Consider the following 24,201-nt stretch of genomic DNA (forward strand, 5'->3'; position numbering starts at 1 on the left):
AATAAATAATTTTAACAAATTTGTCCCATTATTTCTGATACTGCCCTACAAACACTGCTCTGGTTTCACTTTGCACAGTGACTGCCAAGGAAAAAGTGTAATATTTTTTACCCATTTCACTATTACCTTGTTTTTAATCCTTATAAACTGTCAATGCAACTTCCACACCAAGTACTATTTGAGTACCTACAATTTTACATCTTGGAACAGGGAAGCCTCTCATTTTTTTTTCCTATTTTTTTCAGTTTTGATGCTGACTATTCTGACCCTGCAGCAACAAAACACTAAGGAATAACTACTATCTAGATATCTAAGATCTCTCATTTTATTTATGTGCCTCATAAGAGTTAAATAAATATGTCTAGAAATAAGGTCCATGAATGCTCACCCTGAGGTCAATATGCTTCATATCAAAAGGAATTTCAATTTGTACTAATGCAGTAAGATTTTCTGAAGAATATGGTTGGATCAGGGGAAAAAGTACTCAGTAACATGAAGGATCACACTGCTGAAGAGTCTGGGTGACCATTCCAAAGCTCTTACCCATGGATTCCTATGAAAATGTGTGGAAATTTAGATACCAGTTCTTCACACTAATATTCAAGTTGTGACCTGCATATGTATTTTGCTTTTTGAGCTATTGTTTCCAGTGATCATTTTTATTCTGTTTTTATTTTGTTGGGGTTTTTTTTGCTTAATCCAAATTAGACACATGTATTTTGATGCAGACAATGATTTTGATTTTGTTAAGTCTCTTCTTCTAGCTGAAATACAGACTGACTCACAAAGACTTAAATTGATTAAATAAGAAAGAGCAATCTAATGCAAAGAGCCAGCAGAAGAAAATACTGGTTCATGCAACATACTATTAACCTGTGGAAATTGCTGCCATAAAAAGAAATTTAACCCAAAAGCAAACATCAAAGCACAGGTTGAAGAGCATTTCTAAAAGATTCTGAAAGGATTTTAGAAAGGCTCTAAAACTCCCTGGTCAAGATTAAACCAATAATTCATTATTAGGGGTAAACAAAAGCCAACAAGGTGAAGGACAGATTGTCCCCACCCATAATGCCCCCTACCCTTTTCAGCAGCATCCAAGGCCAGACACAGTAAAAGTCAGAATACAGTCAGACAGACTAGCACAGAGCTGGGAATGGCATTGGTATATTTATCTTCCCTTGTAAAAACAAAAATAAAGAAATGCTTGCAGAATTGATCTTTAAAGGTCTTTCTACCTTTCTGGTGCTTTTTCAGTTCAGAGGAGAAGAAGTTTATTGACACAAGGAAAGCTGTAAACTCTGCAGCCATAATTTACAGCCAGGTTTAAAGGGGCTTCAGCCTCCCACAGCTTTCAGCATTAATGTCTCAATCTCATATTAGAATTGTAGTGCAAATAAAAAACTGACACATACCCCCAAATTGCATTTTTAAATTATTTTTATATTATAAATAAATTATATTGCTATTTTTAAGTGTCATTGACTATACTAACTATAAAAAATTGTTCTGAAGAGCTTCTTCAATAATCAAGGTAACAACTCAAGCTGTTTTTAAGAGATACTTCCTGTGAAGAAGACAACTTACAAACTCCAAGGACTCAATTTTTAAAATTTCTTGAGAAGACAGAATTTTTATTTTTATCGCAATATTGCCTGGACTTCACAATCTGGCACCATATCTTCACCCCTTCTGTTGTGCAAACACATGTGGCAGTATTTTTAAAATGTCTGTCTCAAGAAAACCACTGAGGAAGCCTCACAGACAGAGAAGAACACAGAAGGAACAATTGCAAAGATTTATTTAGCGCTTTCTGTGCTTGGCACTTAGAAACAGAGTTCCGTGCATAGGGCAAATCTTTATACAGCTTTTTCTTCATACATATTTTACATACCATTTTTATTGCCCTCTTTTATATTCATAATATTGAATACCCCACTAGGCATATAAATACATTTATCTACAACACCTCACAACAACTCTCAATAATATCTGTATTCTGTTACTTGGTATTTGCATTTTCACACAACTTAAATGCATAGCTTGCACCAAGCTACAATTGTTTTCTTATTTTTAAAGGATTTGAAGAGAAAAAAAGGGAAAAAAAAGAACAAGGAAAAAACCAGAAAATAAAGATGTTAAAAGGCAATGATCTATTTGGTTAAACAGAGACCATGTGGCAGGTGGAAGGTTGGCAAATACTCAACCTCACTGTTTCTGAAATGCTAATGGTTTTCTACGGCAACTCTCGCATGCAAGGTCAGCTGCACTCCTGCAGAGCTCTCTTTTCTCATCACTCTTCCCCATGAGCTCAGTCTGGACAGTTTCTTCCCAGTGGGATGAGTGCTGTGGGAGACACCCATTCCCCACAAAGGCTGTCATCCGTTCCGTTTCGCTGCGTTACTTCCAGTCAAGCCAACAGGAGCTGAGCCCCCTCCCCCCATTCACCTTCCCAAAGTTCCATCCCCGCTTCTGTCTGAGGCTCACTTGAGAGCTAAAGCTTTTCTCTCCTCTCTCTCCCACCTCCATCTGCAGGCTGGGTGCTGGTGAGCTCGACCTCCATAAAGAAACAGCCGGCTGGGCAGAGCCATGGTGAGAATGAGAAGCCTCTTCAGAAGAAGCTGCAGCTCCTCAGTGCCATTCCTGTGCTACAGTGGAAGGAAGACCCACAGGCCTTGTTGGTTTCAGTTATGGCCTGAGCCACTCTGGCAATGAGAAATTGTCTGGGAAAAGGGAGGTCTTTTGACCTTTGGGCAGTGCAGCTTCAGAGGATGAAGCCCTGGGAGACTGCCCTTCTTCAGTACTTGGAGGAGACAGCACAGGGAATGGATCCCTCCACGCTGAAAGCTCACACTGCCTACAGTTAATGCATAAAACAGTAAATTCAGCTGCTTCTCTCCAGCTCCTTGTTAAAGTCATGCCCTCTTCTCTGCAATGTCCAGGAAAAGCAGATGCTCCGTGCCAGTCTGGAGGCCCTGGGCTACAAGAAGCGGCGATGGCTGTCAGTCAAGGCTCTCCAGAAGGTTTTGGGGCACACACCTAGATGGCTTATGTTCTTGTTTATCGTTACAACACTAGTTCCACTATAAGTTTGAAGGCAAAAGAGTACTGGGATGGGTTCACCCCTGGGAAGGATGAAGGTCCGGCTGCCTTTGATGCCGAGGAGAGGCAAGGCTTGTTAGACCATGTGCACAGACATCTGTGAGGAGGAGCCCTGCACCGCTCCGTACTGCCTGTTGTCACAGGCCGCCCCTGTCTGCTGGTTGCTGGAGGGAGGGCTGATCATGTGCATCCCGTGATCCATCCCCGTGGAAAGGTATTGCCTCTCTCCAAAGGCCCCACTGGAGGGGGAAGAGCAGAGTAAAGTGCTTTGGGAGGTGGTGAGTTTCTCTGGGCTTGCCGCCAGCCTGGGGGAAGCAGGGAAATTGTATCCATAGAGGTTGTAGGGATTGTGCAGGGAGAAGGCATTGTAGGAGCTCTGCTGCATGTGGCCGCCACCAAACATGTGTGAGGAGGAGGAGGTGGAGGCAGGGTTGCCTGCTTGCATGACATACTGAAACTGGGAGCTGGGGAAAGATCCCAGCTGGCCGCTGTACGCCTCCATCTTGCTGTTGCTGGGCAGGGAGGAAGGAGCCGGCATTCCTGAGATCAAGGAGGGAGTCCTCTGAGGCATGAAGGTTTCGGAGGGCTGCGAGGCAGAAGCGCTGCTGCTCTGCAGCCGGTTGTAGCCCCCGTCGCTCAGCCCTGGGTAGCTCTGCAGCGCTGCCATGTTGCTTCTGGCGCAGGGAGGATAATCAGACAGGTTGAGGTTGCAAAGCTGACTCTCCCGGCAGCCAACATTGAAAGTGTTGGGGGCCAGATGGAAGGCTGGAGGAGAGCAGGATGGAGAGAGAAGGTGAGAAGAAGCGGATGGTGATGGGGTCCCCGTGCTGGAGGTGGTCGGGGACGTTCCTGTGCTGCCTCCTGCAAAACAAAACACATGGGAGGATGTTCAGCACCCAGAACCACATCTGCAAATTGAGACAGCCTCATTGGAAAGCTTAGTTCAATAAAGAAGCAAGGGTGGTAAAATGGCCGCTGGAAAACTCAGCCTTTCTTGGCAAGGGCCCTTGCTTTATTAATAGCATCCCTCAGTCTTTCTTTCTGCTTTTTTGTTACAACTTTGTATTTCAACAGACATTTTATTCCCTTTTAAAATGGGAGAGGGAAGCAAGCCTGCCACAGAGTAACCCAAAGCACTGGGAAAGCTGCGAGGAATGATGGTTCCATCAGTCAAGAGATCTGCCATTTCCAGGCATATTTATCTAGTTATCTTTCGGGAGAAAAAAAAAAAAAAATTAAAAAAGGTAATTTGGTAATTTCTCCTCTCTCCTGGTCTGCAGGAAGATCCCCAGTCAGTGAACTGTATGGTCCCACTGCAAACACGCTTTATCATCTTTTCAGGGGCTTGCGGTGGGAAGTGGCTGAGAGCGTGTTGGACTTTGCACTATTCGGCATTTTTGTCAGCTGGCTCACGGTGCAGCGGCACTGATTTAAGCCAGAAGTAACACTAAAATGAAGGGACACAGTTTCAAGCTATATCCTGCTCCACAGAGTGCAGAAAGGGGACGTGTCAGGATTTTCAATCATGTGCGTAAAATTTAAAAGGGATTCCATATGTTGTACCACTGATGTTAACAAAATATTGATATATATATGCATGTCAGTAGTATCAGCGCGTTATACAATATTTATGCTACGAATGATGGAATTGACCACTCTGCACAGCAGGGATGCTCACATGTTCTGACCTGGGAAAATAATACTGTGTAATACTACCAAAAATGGTAGCAAACTGAAAGTAAGTGTTATGAAAAAGATGATGGCATAATTTTGAGCTTAAGAAGTGATTATTTATAGGCAACATTCTGAATTGGAGGAAGCTTCCTTGAAAAACCAGGAAAATCAGTTCTGTGCTTAAAAGAATTGAGTTTTCTGATGTGAAAACTCTTCTTTTCATTTGATTATTCTCTTTGTACAAGATTCCCTTTCTGCATTAGGGCAACTAACACTGGAGACTCTTGTAAAATGACCAAAGAAGTACTGGTGAAAAAATTTGACCAGGGAATAAACAGACCCAGAGGTACTGGGAAGCAGCATTTCCAACAAGGTAGAAGATTACAGATGAGAGGCAAAGGCAATTGAAAAGATAGTGTTTGAATGGGCAGGTGAAATTTCACCAAGGCAGAGATTGCACACTGAGGATCAAAAATAAGGGACAACTTTTTGTTGTATCATCTTACATGGAAAAAATCCAGCAGGATTTTGAAACCAATCTAGGTCTGCTGCTGAAGAAAAAAAAAAAAAGGAAGAATTTAATGCAGTGTTGCTTGATGAAAAGAGAATAGGTGATGCTAGGTGTTAAGAGATGCACTAGAAAGATGTGTTCTGTGTCAGTATATGATGGTGAAAATTAAAGTGAGATTATATCTGACTCTTTCTGACACATCTAGGGTGAAATAGAATGGGGAGTGAAAACCTTGAGACAGTAATAATATTTGTGATTTTTTTTTAAATTTTAATTTTTTTTAACCCAGATTCAGAAAAAAGAAGAAAAACAGCATTGGGTAAGCACAGCCTGGAGTGATGGCTGTTGATCCAGGCAGCTCTAACAGAAAGGCAAATTTCTGTGTTGCCAAGTCAGAGCAGTCTTCCCATTACCAGCCATGGGGAGGAATGCTTACGAGTTATTGCTGAGCCACTGACTCCTTTTGTCATTCATTCCAAAGAATAAAAGAGAAGCATTGCATCAAGTCTCCATTAAAGTAAATGACAGAAACTGAATTTTCAAATGCCACCATGGACTCTGCTTTCACTTCTTGACAATACAGAAATGTTCAAACTTGCTTACGCATTTTAGTTCCAGAGTTCAAAGGCTTGTTGTGTAAGTTTCTTATTTAGAATTTATTTTAAAGGCTACACTTTCCTGGTTCATTTAATGTCTCTGTCAGACAACCTTGGGCTATTTTGGCTGTGGTAAGTAAAGATGGCACCTCCTTCAGCCTTTGTCTCTGTCTCTCTTTCACAAGTTGTCAATACTGCAGTAGGATCAGCAGAAGGGAAGGTTGGCTTTTACACAAATAGTTCCACTCCAGTCTGTTTTAGCTGAAATTGCTGAAAAAGGCGAGATTGAACACAACTACAGACGACTCAGACTACTGAGTTTTTTGTTAGCCCTGCAGTAAATAGCACAACCTCTAACAGGGAGAACAGGCAGACAGCTGAATGCATGTACCATCTTCTAGTTACCCAAGACCAAAGTATAGAGATCAAACAATCACAAAACAAATACAGCACAAAGTGAGATATATTTAGCCCACAGTAATCCTGCTTTTGACTCTTTACACCATTTATTTCATGAACAAACTGCAGAAAGTGACTCCCTTGCTGATAGTGTCTGGAGAATAAGTGAAAATTCATATTTATACATGTATGAGTATTTAATAATGTTTGAAATAACATATATAGAATAAATTATTAAATACAATGTCTTAATTTCAGTCTTCCTTTGCCCCAGAGCTAAACATTATCAACTCAGTAGGAGAAAAGTGCACACACCAGTTACCAGGGAGAGATGTCATTATTTACCACTGTAAACAGCCAGCTGTGAGTTCCCTTACTAAACTGAACAACCAATGTTACAAAGCACAGGTTCAGACTGTGAATTCCTACCTATTCCTGAATTTTCCAAATATGTTTGCTTACAAGAATTTCCTAACAAGCAAGTTCTTAACTTTGCCAACCTTGTTTTGAAACTTTAAAGCTTTATGTTTTCTTCATTTTTTCTATTAATTCTAGCTAATAGAATTAATAGAAGCCTTGAGTTTTTAACATGTTCACAGATATGTATATATCACTCTCTCACTTTCTCTAGAGGATATATTACAGCCTGTGACTTACATGGCTGTCAAAGATAGTCAGAAGACAATCTAGAAAGAATATAGAGATGAGTCCTTCATCCTGCTTGTTGGAATAAGGATCCTTAAAATGTGACATGAGGGTACAGAGAGATCTGCTTGTCTAATTTGCATTTAAATTGGGTGTCATTAGACTTTATTCATCTGCTGAGAAGCTACAATCCAGTTGTACCCACAACTGAGGCTTTGGCTACACAGAGTAAGTTTTGCTTCTTAGCAGTTTCAAGGGTTTCTTAATAGTTCCAAAACTGAGAATTGCACATTTTAGTCACCTCCACATTGCACATTTGGACATCACCTGCAAAGAAGGATTGAGGGATTCTACTTGGAATAATCCCTATTTGCAGGCAAACAGGAAAACCCTGAAGTAACAACACAACGGTTAGGAAACAGAGTAAAAAAGATTTTTCTTTTTCTCTGTAACTTCAAAATGATGAGGAGGTAAGAGATCCATCAATGTGAGCAAGTACCAAACCTGACAAGTCTCTTTCAGGAATGCTTTGCTGCCAATGCCAACCACAAGCACAGGACATGCCACACTTCGGCTGCAACAGAGCATAATGCAGAAGCAAGAAGTTCCTGATCATTTGCAGAGTAATCTTTACACCTTTAAGTGGAACAGGAAATAATACAAAGAAAGGCCTGTCTCAGCTCATTCTCTTGGGACCAGCTCCACTCTGCTCTGAGGGACATTTCTTAGCCACCTTTGCTGGCAGCACCAAGTGTGGGCCATACACAACCTGGACTTTTGTGAAGTTATAACTTGGTCTGTAGTTGTTACAAAGTCAGCCAAATACCCCTAGAGATGGCAGCAAGCCCAGTAAATATATCCACACCATACCACAGTCTTGGAAAAACAGATGTGTGTGTCATTTCAATGGAAGGCATGGATAGAAACCAATCTAGTTAAACTGATACACAAAACTATGTTAGGTCTGGTTTAAGTCAACTGAAACCACATTTAAGCAAGTATAAAATGAATCCCTCGATAGTTGCCCTCTGTTCCTTTTCTCTACCCACCATTTCCCCTGGAAATAGTTGCCAACACCAAAAGTATTTACTAGCAATGTCACAGTATCTCTCACCTCCACACTTACCATGACTCCAGAGTGATTAATTACTATTTTGAGCAGCCCCTAGAAGATGATTTTTTGGCTCTGCAGGCACATGGTTCCACATATGTGCCGTTACTGAGCCACATTTGTATAACATAGAAGGCTCAGAATTTCAAAGGCCCCTCCTTTGTATGTGAACCCTGCCCCACACAGCAGGGGAAAGTTTCTGTCCTCACAGTGTCCTGCTATTCTGCCCAGGGTTTAGCCAAGCAATGCTGTCATCTCTGGGCATACAAGTGATAACTAAATTGACCTTATCAAAAGGACAGAAGCATTTTCAATGAGGGGAACTGGAGAATGATCAAGTGCAAGAGAAGTCAAAATTTGCGAACTGGGACCAAAAAGTAGGGAAAAAGAAGAATGAAATCATGGTGGAAGACAGGAAGACCATGTGGAAAGGATGGGATGTAAAGGCAAACTTTCCTCTTCTTGTCACTCTTATGACACCAAATATAAATGCTGTCTGCACCAGTGTCAGGTACATGTCCACAAGGCTTAGGGAAGAAATTACAGCTTTTCCTTTGGGTATCAACAAGAGGTGCCATTAAAATGTCATCTCAAATAGCTTAGGACTGGCATTTCCTTCCTGTCACATGTGTTCATCTAGGCCACAGTAATGGTGCTGTCTTCCTGTATGTCCCAAATAAACCCTTGCTTTTGCTTTTACCTAGACTGAGCTTGTGTTAAGGACAATTTCAGGGCAAACTGCAGCCCAAGCATACACAGTCCATAAGGTATGATGTGCCTTAAAATGAGGGGTTGGAATATTCTGGAAACATTCAGCGTGCCAGGGCATCTGAAATGCTACAGGGACCTCTCCCACAGAAGGCAGGTCACGTAGAGAACTTCTAATGCTGCAGTGTAGATAGAAAATGCATCTGCCAGCAGCCAGCATTTGCCAAAGGAGCTTTCTGGCAACAGCAAGATAGTGGGGAGAGCATCAGTGCCAAGGGAGTCTGAGGCAATTGTGCATGGAAAAATTTCTGGGATCTCTCTTACAAATGACACCATATTATTCACTCGACCCTCAACTTATCCCAACCTCCTTTATCTGAAAGGTACACATAAATCAAACTTTGGCCTCCACTGCAGCATATTTTCCTTGCTAATGTTTCCAGGCATTGGATGCTACCATCACCTGCAGTGCCTCCATACAAACCTCTTGGTCCCTGAAGTCCTTGCTCAGTGCAGAGCTGCCATCAGCACAACATACCTGGACAGGAATGCCATACTCTGTGCAATGGCAGAGTCTCACCAGACAGACAAGGGCTTTAGAGAAGTTTGGGCAACTTGGTCACAGCCTGCAGCTCTCAGCATGGCTGGTCTCACACAGGGGTGACCTGGTATTCACTGTCACATTGCAAACAGATGTGACTGCATGTCCTCAGAGTTTGTGCTTTACTTTCTGACAAGGATGGGAGCAGCAAGGTGGTTTACATTAAGATTTTATGTTTTGACGGGTCAGGCAGCACAAAGTTATTCTTTGACTGCAAGAGCTTAGCCCCCTCCTGCCTACAAACTGGTTTAACTTGTGGCCAAACATGAACCACAGGGTCAGCATGGTCAGCCCACGGCCTGCAGGCTGTGCTGAGCCCACAGGACAGTGTTCAGCCCACAGCCTCAGCCAGCCATCTCCTTCCATCTCCATATGTGAACAGGACCTGATGCTTGGATTGATAGGTGCACAATCTCACCTGGAGGAGCCACAGACCCTCTTCTGACACTTGCCCAAGATGTTGGCATCTTCATCATGTGATAGGCATGTGTCCAAGCACCTGAGGGTGCAGAAAAAGGGGACTGTGGCCACTAGTCATTCACCTGGCTCACAGCTCTCCTCCTGGCACTTAACTTGGGCAAATAAGCCCTCCTGAGAGGTAGTTTATGTTCACTTGGGCACAGAGCCATGCTAATGCAACTCTCCAGCTTTCCAAATGGAGCTGGCCAGGTGCTGGCATGTGTCTGGCCAGCAAGGAGCACAGAGGAGCCTGCCCATGCAGATGTACTCCAAGTCGTTTCTAAAAGGTCTGGTTTTTGTGAGGACTCTACAGTCTTGGATACATATATACAGGGTTTTTCTAAAGAACAGGAAAGAGCAGCTCTTACCAGTGTTTTGCAGTGTCCTATCCTCAGACACAACAGTAAATAAATGTAATGGCATGTATGCAGGAAAACAAATTTGCACAAAAAGGTAAATCCTACTATCATTCTGTGCACTTCCACACACAGGCACACTAAGTTTGGCATATGAAATTTACTCTCCACCCTCCAAGCCATTTCACCTTTAGTAGCAGAATAAAAATTATTTTTTTTTCATTGCCCAAGGATGGGAATCTGAGGGAGTAATGAGGTCAGGAGGGAGGGTTTGTGCAGATTGCCAGGCAGTCTGACAGATAGATTATGAGGCCAGAGTGTGCCACTGTAACTATCTGATCTCATGTCCTTTTGGAGCCGGGCGTAGCACAAACCTGGATCCATTTCTGCTTCAAGCAGCACATGCCTCAGTCCTGCTTGATGCCTTCAGACATCTAAATGCCACAATATCAGGTGTCACTCCTGCTCTTACCTATCATGGCAACTTTTTCCTTGCAAGTATAACTGGCAGCCCAAGGTCTCTGCTCCCAATCCTAGCTCTCCAAAATTCAAACCTAAAACCTCCAGAAGGACTGAAAGATTCTTCATCACCATTATTACCCTTCTGAGTTCCCTCTTCACCACCTTGGAAAACTAAATGGCTTTGATGCCTGTTCCTTGTCTTCTCACCAAGAAAGGGCAGAGCCACCTGGTCTGTGACATGCTGGACTCTCTCTTCACTCCTTCTCAATTTTTAGGAATGAAAACTTCCCACTTTCATGGGAATGGGAGCCATTTCTGTCTTCACAGAGTGTAGCTGCCTTTTTTCTCTCTAGAGCCCTTGGCCAATTATCAAATTATGAATCCGCTGGTAAAATCTTTAAAAGGCCCAAATGAGACTCAATTCCTATTGCATGCCAAGTTGCTGGGTTGTAGAGGAAACATAAAGAGTGCTTTGTAGTTCTTTGGGATACAGCTCACAGATCACATAAAAAAAAAAGAAGATAATTACAGCAATAGATTTAAGGGGGAAAGTATGTACTGTATGGCACAAAAGTGAGGAATGAGAGGAAATTTTGGTTAAGGTTAGCAAATTATAGAGAAGGACTTTTTAAATAAGTTTGCCTCAAGTTACAAGAATCATTGGAATTAATGGTAGATCTAGAACAATTCAGAATAATACTTTACTTCCCCTTACATCTTAGAAATTTCTTCTAGGCAGTCTGAGCAGTCAGAAAGTTTTATTTCTAATTTGCCTCAGTCATCCTCCAAGAAGAAATATTTTCAAGATCTAATGGTAAAAACCAACCTTCTTTTCTAATGTGGACAAAGAGTATGATTCAGGGGATGTGATTTTCATTCCCTTCCATATCCAGAGCACCAAGACAGGTGAGGATAAATATTGAAGTACTGTGTCGAGTTCAAGGAACATGTAATTTTTTATTAATAAGAAAATTATGTGCTACTCTTAGGAAACCATTCAAATCTTCAAAGTATCATTGCCCACCTCTAGTCATTCATGTAAAATCTGATCACCATTCACCAGATAACAGAGAGCTAGGCTTCAGCCACTGGAACTCAGGGCAAACAATTTTCTGGAGTAACAGAGCACTTCAGGCTCCTTTCAGGTCATCGGGAAGTGGCACAGGCTTTGACTTCCAGCTTCCTGTGTCACATCTGGGATGGCATTTTTTGGTGCTTCCAGTGAAGCACCAAAAATGTCCCTTCTCGAAAGGAAAACTGTCTGCAGCTGAACCTAGAAGAAACTGGAACAGTGTTTTCCCTGGTGCTTTGTTTGAATGAGGCAATCTACGAGCCATTGGAAGTATGTAGCAGAAACCAGCGCTTGATCCCAATAACTCTGGCAACAAATGCTCTGTTTCCAATCTCCTCTTCAAGGTCAAAAGAATCAAGCAGATAATTGAGTCCACACCCAGGTATCTGACCTCTGCCAATAGCCTAAACTGTTTACAATTGATTTTGAAAGGGAAGCAGAATCCAGATTATCCTGGTGGCGTTGCTGACAGAACTGAAGGCTGCCTTTGGGAAGCAAGGGGCCGGCCCATCAGATGAATTTGTAGGTGGTTCAACCTCCCTTGGCATAAGAGCTCCACTCTTTTGGGAGACGCTATTTTTGGGATCTAGGGTCTCAGATAAAGCCAAAAGGATCTTAACAGTTAAACACTTCTTTCTTTCTCCAGGCCCCTGTGATGCCTTCAGATGAAGTTCTGGAGGGCTCAGTCTTGACACCAGTACACATTTGTGTATTCAGGATTTTGTTTTCATATGAGTGCAATCAGGGCAGCTCTCTTAGCACCACCCCTATGGGGGAAGAGTATTATACTGAATAAGTTACAGGCAGTACAGACAAACTTTGGCAAGAGAGAGGTGATGCCTGTCCAGAAAGGGCAATGTTTACAGACAGAGAAGCTGGAAAAGCAGCAACAACTCAGCTCGGGGTATCTGTCTCACATCTGCTGATAGCCCGTGCAGACTTAGGGTCTGTCTGGAAACATCGTTACTACAAGAAAACATTGCTGCTTTCCAGCACTAAATGAGACCTTTGAATCTCTTCCACACCGAGGAGAGGGAGCCTTTTGTGCCTATCCTTGTTGACACAAGACTGCAGGGTTAAGATATTCCCCTCTCAGAAGGGGACAGTGGGACCTGTACTCAATCAGTTTGTACATGCATGCTGCTTTAGAGATAGCACCAGCTGTCTCACCGGCAAGGAACACGGCCCTTTTTCCCTACAACACCCTTGTAGATGATTGCCAACGCTGATCTCAAGAGCCATTAATGCCAATTTTGCAGACCCTGTAGGAGGTGTGCTCTCTACTCTCTACCTCCAGTCCAAGATCAATGCAGATGCTCAAGCTGATGCAGAAGGGGTTTAATCTACTGCATCTACCCTTTGTTGGATCCCTGGCAAAAGCACTTATTCAAGAAAAGAGCCCATTTGGAAGGAAAGCTGCCCTGAGAGCTGCCCAGTCATGTTTAAGATGTTTGACTCTTTTGTATTTGTTATTCATGCATCAAAACAATAATTAAATGACAAAGTGAATTTTTGTGTGCTGCAAGCCTAGTGATAGATCACATCATGTGACTGTCCCATTGGTCCTGAAGTTCTGCTTAGGAGGTACTTCTTCCTACCAGCTGCCAGGGTACCTTTGATTTAATTCTTGATAAGTCATTGGCTTTTGTAGGAAGGACTAGATACTCATCACTCTTCTAATATTGCCTTTTTAGTCTCTATGTCCTCACAAAACTTAGAGTCACTGATAGTGATCTGCTCATCACAATATCCTGTGGGAAACTGGATAGCACAAGTGAGCCAGCAACATCTCTTTTTACTCTTAGTGACATAATGCAGAGTTACTGGAACTCTGATTTTCTTTTTTCTCTCCCTCTTTTTTTTTTTTTTTTATGTTCCCTTTTAAAATCAAGAAACTGAGCCACAAATTTTTAATAATGAGAATCTGGATGAGGTTCAATCTAAATTTTGAAAATATATTCCAATTAAAGGCTTTAATAGATTCTTGGCTTTCCGCACGTCTCACTGCCATGTGCATTCAATAACACCAAGCCCCCTTTCTCACCAGCAGTAAGTAGACTGCAGTGTGGGTGATACCATTCCCCAGAAGGTCAGCTGCTCCTGGATTGCTGTTTTTGGAGCATTTCGTGCAAAGGTTTTTCTCAGAGGAGACTTTTTTCCTTCAAAGCTGGCTGCAGCTCTGCTGTGATTGTGTCCAGCATGGTGCTCACTCTTGCGAAGCTGCGGATACTTTGGGATTACGGGCTCCAAAAGAGAGGTTTTGTTCTCAAGCCAGGGGATTTCACTAAGAGTAGCAGCATGTTCTTTCCCTTGGTAGGACAACATGGTGACCACTCAGGTCACAGACCTGCCAGGACTTGCTGATGTGCTGCCCTTCAGTGCAACACGTGCAACTAAAGCTCATGGACCATGGGATTCAGCTGCACCAGGCATCTGCAACTGGGGGCGACATCAAACCCTCCAGTTTGCCTGGCAGCTGAAACCCATCATTGTGCAGATTAGAAAGTTATTCAATCCCTGCATGAAACAGCTGCATCCAGCACACCAAGTATCGATTTTGGTGCGTCCCTTGCTCCGCATAAAGCTTGGGCCAAACAAATGAGCAAAGCACTAGGATGCAGGTCAAATGGCAGAAAGGATAATGTGGAAAAAATTGTAGTATCTTTAGATAATTGTATCACATAGATGTGTCTGGAATACTCTGTGCAGACTTGTATTTGAAGAAACTATTAAGAATCTGGAAAAGTTCCCACTAAAAGATAAATTAAACAATTGGTTCTATTCACTTTGAGAGGCACAGAAGGGGGAGATAAAAACCTGTGAAACAACTAAATGTATGAAGAAGGTGGATGAGGGGAAATTTGTCCTTAGCTCTTTAACACCCCACAAAAAGGGATAAACATTTAGTTAGATCAGAAAACTTGAAGTCTCTTAAATGACGCATGTTTGCATGCTTGCAGCTTACCAAGCAATCTCTATTGCCCTTGCTACCTCTGTCCCCATCACTACTGACCATTTTGCAGCATTTTTGGGGTTTGTACCTCTTAGGAACTGCACTAATTCATTTAGATTTTGATAAATTAGCTGGAACCAGACTCTGCAGAGTAATACTGGGTTTGTCCTTACAGGAGGGCATATTTGTAGTTATCCTCAGCTTGGAGATCAGTCAGCTCCTCATTTCAGAATACACACTAGCTTTTTGAAACTGGCACATGTGGCAGTAAATTAAATGCTCTCCAAAAAAAAATCACATTTATACAGTTATTTTTATCAGTCAAATCTCTAACCTGGCCAAATAATTCAGTTGATTTGTTAGGCAAAACTATCTTGGAAAATTCAGGTAGCACAGAAGAATTTAGCTTGAAAGCAAGGAAGACACCATATTTATGCGGCTGATGCCCCAAATTTTTGCCCCAGAGAGTGTAATTTTTCCTATTACAGTAGGATGGATCAGTCTCTGGAAAATCAAAACTGAATTCCACAGTTCCTACAGAGAAGCTGTTACAGCACATCCTTAAACTTCATGTAACTAGAACCTACTGTATTTTTTCCTATCACCACAGACAGCAATCTTATTTTAGTACTTTTATCTATTCTCTCTCTCCTCACAGGCTGGATAACCATGGCTTGCTCCTCATCAGTCTCGGCATGTGGCCACTCTTGCTGTCCTCATCTTGTCTCTCTGCAGTGAGAACTCACTGTTCTTTAGCTGCAGTGCACACCTCTACTCTCAAAACTTTCCCGTAGCCCCCATGCAATTTCCCAACAAACATTTCAGGGGATAAAAGGAAAGCTTGCATTTCCTCAAATGTTTATTCAGAAATGTCAGATATCCACCCAGCTTTGATGAAACCAGCGGGATCTGGAATTAAAATATCAGTTTATTAAAAAAAAAAAAAACAAAACTAGAGTTTCTAATTCATAAATGTATAAGGGTATGAGATGACACCATGCAGCTCAGAGCACTGAAGCTCCAGATGAGGGAGAGGAGGAAACTCTGGGGCAAGTCACATCAACGTAAAGTCTCAGAGGATCAGAGGTTCAATGGCTTATGCTGATGTCAGCTCCTAAACAGCAGTGATTTACTCACCTGTCACCCAGCTCGTGTGATTGAAAACAAGGAGATGAAGAGGTGTGAGCATGATATACCCTGGTTGTCTTACATTTGGAGGGAGGAATCACATGTGGCTTAAAGCCACCTCAGCAGTTTTTGCTCTTTCTGTCAGCAATTCCAAGGACTCCATACCAGCATGTTTGTCCTTGCCTTAGGGGGCTGTCCCAGCAGCCAGAAATTAAAATAGAGCATGTTTGTACCTTAGCTTTGCACCTATTTTTGAGACCAGGGGTCAGCTCGTTACAGCAGTTACCAGAGAGATGAGCACTGTGAGGGTTGGAATATTTCTGATTTATTATTTCACATGGCTAAATGCAGAGCTCAAAAACCCTTTTGTAACAAGTTGTTAGGTTTTGAGATCAACCTACGAACACAGCTTCAGTTAAGGGCTGCCCTAGGCTTTATTGTCTCTGCTGCAGTGGTGGTGGTGCACAGGGCCTGCTGGTTACAGGGTACTGGCTTGCTTTCTGGCTTTTCAGCTGCCAAACTATATTATAACAAGCTAAAAATACATTAAATATTTTCCTTTCCTAATATTACCTTACCACGTAAGCAGTAGCTGGACCTGGCACTAGGATGTTATCTGATAACTGAGGGGAGGGAGGCAGGCGAGCCCGGATAGGGGGTGAGACATTGGAGAGAGGCTGCTTCAGTGACTGTGACCAGGAGGAGAGACTGTTATGTTTCTATTTAGGTGGGTGATGAAAACATTTCTAAACCCTTGCTTTAACCCATCTCTAACCACGTGCCCCACCACAAGTGCTCCTCGACACAAGCCCCTGAGCTTGTGCAAAGTCCCTCCTGCCCCATGGTGTGCTATTCAAGAGGAGTTGGGTGGTCAGGTGAAGACCATGCACGGGGAGTCTAACAGAGCTGGCTGGAGTGTGCTCTGTCCTACTTCTCTGCTGTGCCATCAGAAAAATTATTTAGCAGGTGATGTGGGCCCTGGGGTGTTGCATGTGGAACTGGCATGGGGGACAGTCAACAAGCAAGAAGAGATTCCTCAGCCGAACACTGATTCTGATTCTGATTCTGCCTCGGTGATGGGCAACACCAACAGCCATCGCTGCTTCCCTGCATCTCGAGGAGAACACGCCATCCATCCCTAGGTGGATTCAAGGTCTGGAGGGAAGTTTTGGGGGTGATGTCAAGCTTGAATGTGAGAGGCTGGAGATCTGCTACACAGGGCAGGAATTTGGTGTTGATTGCTTACCTTTGCTGGTGTCACATTTGAATACCATTTTGAATTGTCTCTTTTCTTGCATGTACATTGTAATAAAAAAAGTATCAGGCTGCTGCCTTGATAACTCTTTCTCAGGGATCACTGTTTTTAACTAGAAATAGCTGCACTAAAGTGAATGGGAAAGATCTACCTCTGCAAAAAGCAAAATAGCAACGTGGCCTGAAACCAGAGATGAAAGCCCTACTTAACTAATGAGATATGTAAAGGGCAGAAGCTATGAAAAGACACAGCATGAACACTTGGCCTATCCAATAATTCCTCCCAGAGTCTTACTAGCAGAAAGTGTCTCCAGCAAGGCCACTGTGTTTTGAAATCAGGGTAGCATGACCTCAAAGGGAGACATACTCTTGGTCTCCTAAAACTTCCAGAGGGCAAATCCCACCCCCACCCCACTACTTCCCCTTGTGTTTGCATACAAATAGCAAATGTAAACTGTAAATGGAGAACAGTGTCTGACACAGCTGAGCATTTCCTCAATCTTTCTGTGTTCTCTTCACATTTAACTCATGCTGTGTACTTGGGCTGATTTGCCCAACCCTACAATCCTTCCTGCTCCTCCTTCTAGCTCTTAGGACTCTAGCTCTAGGGAGACCAGGGAACCCAAGCGATTCCATTGCACCTCATAAGACATGGCCTGTCCACTGTTTCCATCCCTCTTTCTGCTCTGTGTCCTCTCACTTCAGCCAAGAGCTCAACAATGTGTGACATCCCCATTCCACTCGCTGGACACACAGCAAAGTGTGTGCATTGCTGCTTTTATGCCCTCTTCTCCTACTCTTTCTACAGGAGAAAGAACAATCTGTCTTGCCATCTCTTTGTTCACTCACCTTGCTGCTTCTGCATGGTAGTGAAATCTTCAAAGGTGAGAGTGCGCACGGGGGGCCTCCAAAAGGCGTAGGTCTCCATGATGGCCTCCAGCCCTGTCCTGTGCAAAGGAAAGAAAATAAGGAGTAAATAAGAATGTCAACCAGCTGGGGATACAGGTGCTGAGGAAAGAAGGCTCTGACCTTGCTTGGCAGGCTGCCAGCGGCCACTGAAAGGTCACCTTGGCATCTGTGAATTCCTCAAGTGAGTCTTCCCGCACAGGTGCTGGCCACGAGAGTAAAATGAAATTTCCCCAGCCCAGGATTTCAAAAGTTCCTAGCGGTCTCTAAATGCCTTTTTCCTTTCTAGCAAGAATCTCAAGCCTTCTGTCTGCTTTCCAGAGGACACACAACTGTCAGCTCCTTAAGGCGTATTCAATTTATCATTGAGTGGCCCTCCACAATTTTGGATGTAAGCTGTCATGCAAATAAAGAAGGCCTGGGATTCAGACTATTTAATCAGAGAGATTTTGCGAATTGCCTTTCCCTGCCACTTCACAGTTCTGGACACTGTTCCAAGTGCTATGAGAAGCCATCAAAAAGGGAATCTTCTTGGTTTTGAACTTCGACCAGAAATGTGTAAGATGCTCTTTCTAAATGGCCAGTGATATAGCTGCTTTGGGTCCCTAACTCACCAAAAACACTTATCAAAGAGAAGAAGCCAAAAAGTGATTGAGAATTTTTCTTCTTGAAAGGCTGGGGTCTCAGTTTTTTTCTTGTTGTCACCACAAACTCCTGGCTCTGATGGAAGTCTCTTAGTGACACAGGCTCAGTGAGGACAGAGGTGTGTTATCAAACCCACTGGAGTTTCTTCCCAGGAAAAGCTCTCCTCAGTGGAAGCTGTACACCGCTCTGTTCCCCATTCCTCACCTTCCCCAGCCTGTTCTCCCACAGTAGGTTACAGCCCTTGCACTGACTGAATACCAGGAGAGATTCTTCATCAAATGCGAGAACATATCCCCTTTCAATGCAAAAGGCACAACATCCCCAGAGCTGCTCATCAGATGTTGAGCTGACACTGGAGCTGCCTTTTCCTTCTGAAAATGTCTTTCTGCACATGCCTCCACTCACTCAGTTAACTTTCCAAAGTCTCCCCGGAAGCTTGGATGCTTTAAATACACTGGAGTTGGCAAACCAAACTCTGTATTTTAAGAGGAGGTTTAGAAGAGAGGTTGTTGCATGGTGTTTATTAGCTGCTAAGCTGTTAGAAGTAGAAACAGAAGACATCTCTGCATAGCAGTCTCACACTAGCGCTGAGCACATTACAACAAAACTATTTGGTTAATACAGTGGCCTCTGCCAGCTCATGGAGCTCAGATGCAACAAGGCAGGGCAGAATTTGAGCCCATCAGCTAAGCTGTGCTCTGTGTGCCGAAGCTGCCCTTTGACTACCGCTACCACCCCCAGGATTTCCTCTGCTCCCTGTGTGTGAAAGTCACACATGTTCAGACTCCATCTGCTTCTCAACACACACAGCCAGGAAGAGAACAGTGCCTTTTTTGCAGCCTCAAGAATGATCCCCAGCCCAAACACTGAGGGAAGACTTTCTGGTACTGTATATCCAGGGGGCATAAAATGCCCTGAGCAAATTGCAGTGCAGCCAGACCTGTTGTTGAAAGAACCTGCCTTGATGATTAGAACCACGTAATGTATCAGAAATGCAGACTGAAAGTTCCAGCTGTGCTACTCCAGCTGCTCTGTGTCTGCCACAGGATCGCGTGGAGAAGCAGGGAGGCCAACTCACTGAGAGCAGTGACACACAGTCTGGCTCAGTCCTTAGGTCCCCAGGTACACAACCCCACTTTGCACCAGCACTGCGCTCTAGCTCTGGTCTCACATCTCACTTCAGTGAAATCCTGTCCCTAATAGGAGGTGGCTCATGGAGGCACTAAAAGTAGATTAAATCTATTACCCTTGCCTCTCCCTACATCATTATCAGCTCATCAACTGACTCACAATTCAAGGTTTCTAGTTCTCCATCTAACACTTTCCCCTATATCAATACAATTCTCACAGGCACCATATAATTTCTGTTTCTAAAAGAAAAGGAAAAAAAGAGAATATCCAAGACTTAATAAAAAGAAATAAAACGGTAAATTGGGGATAATATATTGCTTTCAAGGGTTGGACTTGACTGTGTCTGTGAGCTGATAGGGGGTAAATGGCAGCACTGAGAGTGTCAGAGCAGCTTGTAAAGCTGCTCTATTACTGCCCTGCATGTCAGAGGAAGGAAAGATGCCAACACCAACAGGGACCTACCTCCTCCTGCTCCAGGGGAGCAGTTCTACAACATCCCCCTTGCTGTGAACACAGCTCCTGCCACCCTTCCCCTTCCACACCATGACTGCTGGCAGCAGCAGTGTGGCCTTGCCCTGCAAAGCTGAGGGCAGCGTGGTATCACTGGTACCTGAAAAATGAATGTCAAACTCCACAGCTGGCTCTTCCTGCCCCAAATGTGAGTCCTTTACTCCCCACAAGTTTGCATATGTTGAACATGTGTATAAAATATCCTCTCTGAGCATGTGGGTGACAGAGATCAAACTTACGTCCACTTCTCCTACGCACAAATTTAAGCCTCTATATACTAGACCAACCTTTTTTCCCATTAGTTTGTGGGTTTCTTTTTTTTTTTTAATCTTTGGTTTCTGGGTTTGGGTGCTCTTTTTCTTCATGCAGAAAAACTGTTGTGGGTGCTTTTGAAACAGCTTCTAAGCAGAAGACATCCTTACTGAATTTTCACATCCTTCCAGGTGTCAGACAAGAGCCATGAGACGGCAGCTTCATGTGCTAACCTGCTAGGCACCTACCACATTATGAATGGAGTATTGCAGAGGAAAAAACATTAATTCATGCTAAAAACAGCTCTTGGTGAGAAGGCACACCACCTTTGTGTACTGATTTTACAGCCCTAGCCCCAACCTTTCTTCTGTCTGCAATGAATTCCTATTTTTGAAGGAAAATGTTGAGGGGATGAGATGGGAATCATGAAGTTTAATCCCCGTCAACTCTAATAACTGCCTCTCCTGTAGCAGTTCATGACATTGGTGTGCTCCCACAGTCAGCAGAAATACTGGAGTGCCATTCTGTGTGTGTGTTCCACCCCCTAACAAGGAAATGGATCCCCACCTGGCCAATGAAGAGACATTTTGGGACAATAATAAATGTTGACAAAAAATAATTGTTTTCAGTGTTTCTGAAATGTCAGGAAATTTGGAGGGCCTTTGCTGAGGGTTGCTGATACCAAGTGTGCTGAACATTATCCATGTGGCATCTACTTTCTCTTCCAAAGAACTGCACTGAAAAATTAACTTCAAAATATCTATCAGGCCATAAACCCTTCCCTCTCACACCATCTTTATGAAGGAAGTAAAAAAAAAAAAAAGTATCAGAAGAGGTCTCACTGCCAGCATTTTTTTAATAAGGTCAGTGCTTTAAAAGGTATCCAAAATTTGCTCTCTCTTTTTCATTCATTCTTTTATTTTTAGTGCTATAAAGTTTTAATAATAGGCAATAAATGAAACAGTTCCATTGTCTGAAAAATGAAACGAGCTATCTGTGCACCTCCATAATCCATCCCATATGGCTGATCTTGCCATTCCCACTGCACACAGGATTCAGGCCATCACTTCATTGTTTGCTGGGGAAGCCAAACTATTGGCTCCAAGTGTCCTCCTGGCTTTCTTAACCTAGACAAAGCTCAAAGAGTATTTCCAAACAAACAACTTTTATTCACCTCAGCTGCCCACATCTGAAAGGAAAGTGCTGGCTTTTCCTTCAGCACTAGGGTCTTTTTCTTCCATCACCCTGTTGAGTTTCCTGACTGTTTTCCCTTCTGGCTTCCTCCTGGATAAGGAGCTGCTGCAAGCATCCCGTTGTCAGATGAACTTTACCCAGTCTCTAAAAATAACCTCTGTGGCATTAAACCTGCACCCTCACTACCCAAACATTTGGCTAGCTCATCTCCATATGTCAAAAACTGGTTTCTCAATCTCTTGAAGTCCAGGAAAGCAACCAAGTAATAACCTGCCTTATTCATACATTATGTGGGTATCCTTTCACCACCAGGAAACTTCTCTTTCAACATCAGGAACTTCTCATGTTGCATTTTTACAGAGACTTTATGTGCTTTTGCAAAAAGTGAGGAAAGCCCAAAACTCAGATAGAGAGAATCTCTAATAAACATGAGCCAGGACTGACGTTCAATCACAGGCTACCTCTGCCATCCCACAAGGCTCATGGTTAGATTCCTGAACCCCATTGCTTAACATGGTTTGAGTGCTCAAAGGCTGCTTAACATCAGCAAGATGCTGAGCTGTTTCCATCCTTCCCTCTGAAACACCTCAGTGCTCCTTCTCCCAGCTCAAAGGCTGAGGCAGTAAGGACTGGAGAGAGACACTCATGAAAATAAGTGACAGAGATCCAAGAAAGGATTTGGGAAAAGTCTGCTCCCCCATATGGATACAGTCAGTGACACCATGATGGGGCATCCCCAGAGCAGCAGAGTTTTAGCAGCCTTTTGCACTGATGAAGGGAGATCACAGGAAATAAAGGGGCAGGCTGCAAGCAGATGAAGTGAAAGATCAAAAATGAAAGCTAGTTTCAAAAACAACAGTCACCTCCACAATTTCTGCAGCATGAGACAACAGTGAAACAATAACATTAAATAAGTGGAGGAAAAATATCCATCTCCATTTAATGGAAGAGCCTCAACATAAAGCAGAAAGGAAATATCCTAGGAAAGAAGTGGCTTAAGAGTTCCTTATCTTCCACCATGCACTGCTTTTTCCCTGGGAGTTCTTTCCTCCATCATTTCCTGGCAAACTCTAACCATGGCTCTGACTCAGTATCCAATGTCTCTGGAATAGGATGTCCTGGAGATGCCTCAGAATTCTGTCTCTGTCTCTTGCTGTTGCCACACCTTTACTTTTTCTTTTAAGTCCTTATACATAAAACCTCTTGAACATGTACTACTCGCTTGCCTGATTCACAAATAGCCCTTCTTCAAATTACCCTATTTCTTCTGCAAAGGAGAAATTTTCATTTTCAGCAGGATCCTCTCCAGCCACAGTCTGAGGCACTGCAGTTGACTGAAGCTGTGGGAAGGACGTGGGAAGTTGCAGAGTATCACAATTGGGTTTTGACCAGTGATCCTAATGAGATTACAGATTCACAAGGGAGAGAAAAGCCATCCAGCACAGTTAAGGAAAGTCCCATTTGGAAAGTCCTTTCCACACACAGCTTGGACTTCAATGCTTTCCTCCCTCCTATGGGAATATCTGTGTATGTGTGCTCTGGGAAGGAGGCAGCTGAGCATTTGTGTCCTCCCCTAGCTGACAACAGCAGTGCAACTGCAGCCAGACCCTGCTTGTGAGGCAGGCGCCTGACTGCTATATATGCTTGCAAATACCTTCGCCTGTTTTTTTCTTCCTAAAGCCTCAGGCTACTCCCTTTGATGTGTAATACCTTAAAGATTTTAATTCCTCTTTACATCAGCAGAGAGCCTTACTGAGCCCTCCCCACAGCTGCAGCCGTGTAGCAATTTCCTGCCCTTTCTTAAATCAATGAGCTACAGAGATCAGCAATTCCCAACCTTTTCAGGAAACTGTCCAAATTCACTGAGCTAGGACCTTATTAATGCCTTCCACATTAATACAGCCCACCATGTACCTGGAGCTGCATCAATCCCTCTCCCAAACCCAGCCCCCAGTGCAGCTGGATCTGTGCACACCGGGAAGATCCCACACCCAGGACACACTTGGCTTTCCCCACATGGGAGAGGGGAGCAGAATAAAAGCCACATATGCCTCAAGGAGAACTGGTGATCACAGTGGGGATTAAATGAGAGTGGCAACATCTTCATGCATGAATTCAATAAGATGAGAGCAGAGGAGCTGAGCTCAGGTCCTTTGAATGCCTTTTTTGGGATGATGGAGAGTGTAGCACTGAAGTGAGTGGTGGAAAACACAGGGCAGTTGCCCATCCATGAGCACTGACCTCACCAAACTCCTTATGAAGGAGACAGCAGTCCTGGTAAACACACACAACAGGAGCATGCAAGTAAAACTGACTTACAGCACCCATGGGAACAGCAAATGAGGGCTGTGCACACAACATTTTCCCTGGGCTGCACACTCAGAGCTTTGCTTTGCAACCCTAGGCTTCTTGTAATGTAGTCATATATGTCTAATTGTATAATTAAGGTTTAAAGCGTTTCTTACACTGATTTAAAAGATACCTACATCATTTAGATCTGAGATACTTAGATCTGCTGCACATTTTGCTGCAGGA

At 43.4% G+C, this 24,201-nt stretch overlaps 1 protein-coding gene across 1 annotated transcript in view; it reads right to left on the reverse strand.

Moving 5' to 3' along the window:
* Positions 1-1,781: 1,781 nt before the first annotated feature.
* TBX15 (T-box transcription factor 15) overlaps positions 1,782-24,201 on the reverse strand; it is an 89,508-nt gene continuing 67,088 nt past the window's right edge. Inside the window, exons 7-8 of the mRNA XM_059466142.1 lie at positions 17,878-17,975; positions 1,782-3,960 (exon numbers count right to left, since the gene is read on the reverse strand). Of these exons, the coding sequence (XP_059322125.1) occupies positions 3,176-3,960; positions 17,878-17,975 (883 nt within the window). The 3' untranslated portion in view covers positions 1,782-3,175. The remainder of the gene's footprint in view (positions 3,961-17,877; positions 17,976-24,201) is intronic.

Source organism: Ammospiza nelsoni, chromosome 2 (assembly GCF_027579445.1).
Source record: "Ammospiza nelsoni isolate bAmmNel1 chromosome 2, bAmmNel1.pri, whole genome shotgun sequence".
Classification (NCBI taxonomy): Eukaryota; Metazoa; Chordata; class Aves; order Passeriformes; family Passerellidae; genus Ammospiza; species Ammospiza nelsoni.